Below are 5,269 nucleotides of genomic sequence, written 5' to 3'. Positions count from 1 at the left end.
GGCGGCGGCGGCGTCTCTAGAAGTTTTTCCGTATCGTGGCTCTCGGTAATAGGGTTTTCGCGACGGAGAGTTTAAATAGGCGGAAGGGCAATGTCGGTGGAGGCACGGGGGCCCCACACCATAGGCCGGCGCGGGCCCCATGCTGGCCGCGCCGCCCTATGGTTAGGGTGCCTCGTGGCCCCACTTCGTATCCTCTTCGGTCTTCTGGAAGCTCCGTGAAAAAATAAGATCCTGGGCATTCGTTTCGTCCAATTCTGAGAATATTTCCTGTGTAGGATTTCTGAAACCAAAAACAGCACAAAACGAGAGCTGGCGCTTCGGCATCTTGTTAATAGGTTAGTGCCGGAAAATGCATATAAATGACATAAAGTATGTATAAAACATGTGAGTATTGTCATAAAACTAGCATGGAACATAAGAAATTATAGATACGTTTGAGACGTATCATCCAGCCTCTCCGGAGAGTAAAAGGCTTTCTTCCTGCTTATATGTATTCATTAGAGAATTACAATGGGGTTGATGAGGGAGCTCCTCGGCAATGCCCACCATGAGTGGCTTAGGGTTGACGGAATCCTGCAGGTTAGCACGAGACATCATGTACCAAACTGGGAGAGAGATTTACCCAGGTTTGGGGCCCTCGATGAGGTAAACCCTCACTTCCTCCTTGTCTGATTTTGATTTATCGAATATATCGGGTTACAATGGGGTAGCCGATAGGCTGCTATGGTCGACTCGCTGAGAGGCAAGGATTTTAAGATTTGTGCTCCAAGTTGCGGTGGTTCTATCTATTGTTGTTCTCTTGTTCGGCAGGTCCCCCTCCTGGCATTTATATAGCAGGTCAGGTCCCGAGAGTTCTATCCGAACTCAACTAGGTTACATTCAGATCTAATCTAATCTTTCTTTTTTCGACGCCTTCTTTCCTTGTCCATCAAGAATCCATCTCCTGGTAGGTCTCCTTCGTTGCAACCGACGTACGGGCCCACGTTGGTCTTGTACAATCTTCATGGGCCCCTAGTTTGGCTAGGGGAGGTAGACTAATGTCGAGTACCCGAAGGGTAATGCCCACATCAGTAGCCCCCGAGTGACGTGGCCGAAGCAAAGCTTCGGGCAGGGACTACAATTGCCTTCATCCAAATATCTTTAGCTGTCGAAGAAAATTGAATCTTCTCATTTGCTATGAGGTTAAAATTGCTTGATATCGGGTGCACATCCAGCGCTCCCGATGGGAGTATCCCCCGAGTATAGGGACATATGTTTGCAACTGTGCATAGACTCAAGTTGTACTACTCGAAGATTTTGTTGTTGACGCTTTCTGAGCATCATTTATCATCCGATACTTTTAGTATATCGGGTCTTCTAAGACTTCAGGTGAAGTCATACAAGTTTGGTTGTACGCAAGGGATAAAAGTAACGAGCCCAACCTTACTCGATAAATTGATGCTGGTTAACTGCCGATGGCAAAACAATGTTACCCTACACAGAATCAAGTCCCGGGGCTTGATCCTCGATTTTGTTGGAACCTTGGGGTCCGTTCTCTTTTGAATTCATCTGATTATTGATGCTTTCTCTATTTTAACGGGTACGCGTCCAGCGCTCCCAATAGGAGTAGCCCCCGAGTATAGGGACGGATGTTTGCAACCATACGTAGACTCAAGTCGAGTAGCCGAAAGTAATAGATTCATTCAGATGTCAATTCTATTCGAATGTTTCGTTAAAGGGAGCCGATAACCTCGATGACATCATCAGTGATGTGGCATCTGTGGCAGCTCGATTGACAGGACGTGACCTAATGGGCCCACCCTATATCTGCATGGTCAGTTAGGAAATGATTGATCCTTACGCGTTGACCGAGGTGTTTCCTATATAGGGTGGGCCCATTAGATTTGGATTTTGCCTTCTACAACATCCAAATCTTGGATATGGAAACACAAATCCTTCAGAAATCATCCTATTTCGTGACCCTCTCTGACAGGGGCGAAGCTAGGGGCAAAATTCATTGGGTTCAGGTCTTGGTGTTGATCTATAATCTTCCAATAATTAGCAATATCACATATTAATACAATAAAGTTTTGACTGATTTCATTGGGTTCGGATGAACCCAATTGTTGCACGACAGCTCCACCACTTGCTTTTCGAGTGCTATCTAGGATGCCCGCCGTACTTCCCCCTCTAGCTAACAATCTTCCATGAGCGATTGTCACGCAAGAAGCTGAAGAGGTCTCTAGTCGTCGTCGGCAGCATCACCTTCTAGGTGAATGCCGACAAATCCTTCATCAACTTTGATATGCTGAAGAAGGCGTGGGCGGATTGGCAAAAGTTCTTGTTCTACATGAGGGAGGAGACCCCAACGAGCTAGATACCTAATTTAATTCCAATTCCATTGAGTTTTTTTTTGTAGATTTCTTGGAACCTTACACATAAAAAGTAATCCAAAGTTAATGCATTCAAATTGAAGGAGATACATATTACATGGATACAATCTAATTATTGGTAGCCTCCCTTGTCCTTCTTGCTAAAGACAATCTTTAACATGATTTTGGAAATAAGAAGACAATACGATAAAACTAGAGAAATATGACAATACAGGCATGCTCATACATATATGAGCTCAACATATTATTCCCTCTATTTATGTAGGACACTTGGATAGGATTAGACAGTGTCGTTATTCTTCTTCTTCTTGATGATCTCTTGAATTATAGCCCCGACAACATCAAGCTCCATTGGTTTGGGCAGAAATTCATCAGCGCCGACCCTCATGAACGCCTCTTGGGCATTATCGCCAACTGATACTCCAACAATCTTCACATGAATTTCTCCCAAAGCACGGATCTTCTCAATTGCCTACCAAATAACACAAGAAGTACATTTTCAAGCAAACTATTCAGCAAAAATAAATAGCTATTTTTCCACATGGAAGAAATGGAAAACTAATACCTCAGGCCCAGACATTACGGGCATGTCCTTGTCACAAAAAATAATGTCAAACTTCTTCCCCTCGAGGAACATTTGCACTGCTTCTTTCCCATTCTTAGCCGTAGTAATCTCGCAGTGGAATTTACGCAGCATGGCGGAGAGAATCATGGTCTCAACAGCCGAATCCTCAACAATAAGTGCCTTAACCGGGGATCCTTCGACGTAGGAAGTCATGATCGGCTAAACAAACTACAAAAGAATACATATATTTGTTATTTCCGATCCATGCAATGCATCTAAGGTGATAGTTATAGGGTATTCTCAATAAAAATAAACAAAAAAGTCATAATCAAAATTAGTATCCCGAAACGTTGTGCATGAATATCCAGTGAGCAATTTTAGTTGCAAAATCATAATAAATAATTCTTAAAAATAATCTAGAAGTTAAGCATGCACTTCAAGTACATATCAGTTGATGGAAATATATCCTAGATTTGGCAGGAAGCTCAAATAATTAGATGTTGCTATTGCAAGATGTGTGCAAAATTTATTATTACTCAGGACGGGAAGACCAGAAAATCTATATTTGCATATAATAGGATAAGAAAAAAAAAATATTAAAAGACAAAGAGAACATTGTTCTACACATGAATAATTTGTCATGTTCTTTTCTGCAATAAGTAGAACCAAAAACATCGTAAGGAAGACCGCATCATAGGAAAGAAACGATGAAAAATACAACATATGGGTGCGTATGCATGGTTGCACCTCTAACAATCTCTTGTATGCAAGCATAACAAAATAAACTAGTACATGATGATGATTGCAAGGCAAAACAAAGAGAAAAAATAGGGACCTCAAAGCTTGCTAGAGCTTTTGGCAAACGAGGTCGAAGGAAATGTAGTTGGATCTTTTTTTATCTTGTTGCTTCAGGCTTTGGTGTTGTGTGCCATGTACGCCTCTACGCCTAGGTATTTATAGAGGGAAACGAGAGGAGCACCACCCCAAGGCTGGCCGATCTCAGTCATTCATTTGAAAATTATATCCGTTATCGCGTGCAAATATCTCCACCGTTTCACATGAAAATACAAAATGGAAAACTAATGTTGATATTGCCAATATCTTTTGTTATAAATGATACATATATTTTTCGTATTTCCCAATACTGCTAAAAAATGTATATCTTATTAAATCGCTGATTATTGCACCGCAGAAGATCAAAGTGTGTATAAATATGTATGGCTTCACATGCCATCGTTGCTAGATATCAAAATGGAATTATAAATCATTTATTGTTTTGCCATCAATAACATAGATGGTTGTTCACCTGTTATTGTGGTTATTAGTTCAAGTATGGCAATAAAACCTTACTATGAATGTGCCCATGATAGATATCAAACGATAATTAAGTATGTATTACATCTGGTGTATTCTAGATCGATCGATATTAGTTTGCTCCATCGTTGGATTATCTTAATCTCACATCTATAATTTCACCGAAATATACGCACAGAGGCTTAATCAGCATAAACAAAGATGAATTTACCAGATTGTATATATGCTACCACTAAAGGTGCTAAGAGATAACTAATTATGTCGTGCATATGACCACGACAAGTGCAACAAGATTGCACGAAGACCAGGGTTTACCCACGTCCAACCTCTCCGGAGAGTAAAAGGCTTACTTCATGCTTATATGTATTCATTAGAGAGTTACAATGGTGTTAACGAGGGAGCTCCTCGGCAATACCCACCATGAGTGGTTTAGGGTTGACGGAATCCTGCAGGGTAGCACGAGACATCAGATACCAAAAGGGGAGAGAGATTTACCCAGGTTCGGGACCCTCGATGAGGTAAAACGCTTACTTGCTGCTTGTCTAATCTTGATTTATCGAATATATCGGGTTACAATGTGGTAGCCTATAGGCTGCTATGGTCGACTCGCCGAGAGGCAAGGATTCTATGATTTGTGCTCCAAGTTGTGGTGGTTAGATCTATTGTTGTTCTCTTGTTCGGCAGGCCCCCTCCTAGCCTTTATATAGCAGGCCAGGTACCGAGAGTCCTATCCGAACTCAACTAGGTTACATTCAGATCTAATCTAATCTTTCTTTTATTAACGTCTTCTTGCCTTGTCCATCAAGAATCTGTCTCCTGGTAGGTCTCCTTCATTGCAACCGACGTATGGGCCCATCTTGGTCTTGGACAATCTTCATGGCCCCCTAGTTGGGCCAGGGGATGTAGAATAATGTCGGGTACCCGAAGGGTAATGCTCACATCAGTAGCCCCCGAGTAACTGGCCGAAGCAAAGCTTTGGGCAGGGACTACAATTGCCTTCATCCGAATATCTTTATCT

The 5,269-nt window shown here is 42.0% G+C and overlaps 1 protein-coding gene across 1 annotated transcript; it reads right to left on the bottom strand.

The window, feature by feature from the left end:
• Positions 1 to 2,652: 2,652 nt before the first annotated feature.
• LOC124670303 (two-component response regulator ORR42-like) lies at positions 2,653 to 3,150 on the bottom strand. Its single transcript, XM_047206809.1, has 2 exons — positions 2,938 to 3,150; positions 2,653 to 2,844 (listed from the first exon to the last, which is right to left on the bottom strand). The coding sequence occupies exons 1-2, from the start codon at positions 3,148 to 3,150 to the stop codon at positions 2,653 to 2,655; spliced, it is 405 nt and encodes a 134-aa protein (XP_047062765.1).
• Positions 3,151 to 5,269: the final 2,119 nt, after the last annotated feature.

The sequence above is a fragment of the Lolium rigidum genome, chromosome 7 (assembly GCF_022539505.1).
Source record: "Lolium rigidum isolate FL_2022 chromosome 7, APGP_CSIRO_Lrig_0.1, whole genome shotgun sequence".
In the NCBI taxonomy this organism is placed as follows: Eukaryota; Viridiplantae; Streptophyta; class Magnoliopsida; order Poales; family Poaceae; genus Lolium; species Lolium rigidum.
Note: the sequence above shows the minus strand (reverse complement) of the source record. Positions and strands in the feature narration are given on the sequence as shown.

Excerpts from the sequence above, each read along its gene's own strand:
- LOC124670303 (XM_047206809.1), bottom strand. The coding sequence starts at position 3,150 with ATGACTTCCTACGTCGAAGGATCCCCGGTTAAGGCACTTATTGTTGAG. Across the intron at positions 2,845-2,937 it reads CCGTAATGTCTGGGCCTGAG|GCAATTGAGAAGATCCGTGC; the intron begins GTATTAGTTTTC and ends GTTATTTGGTAG.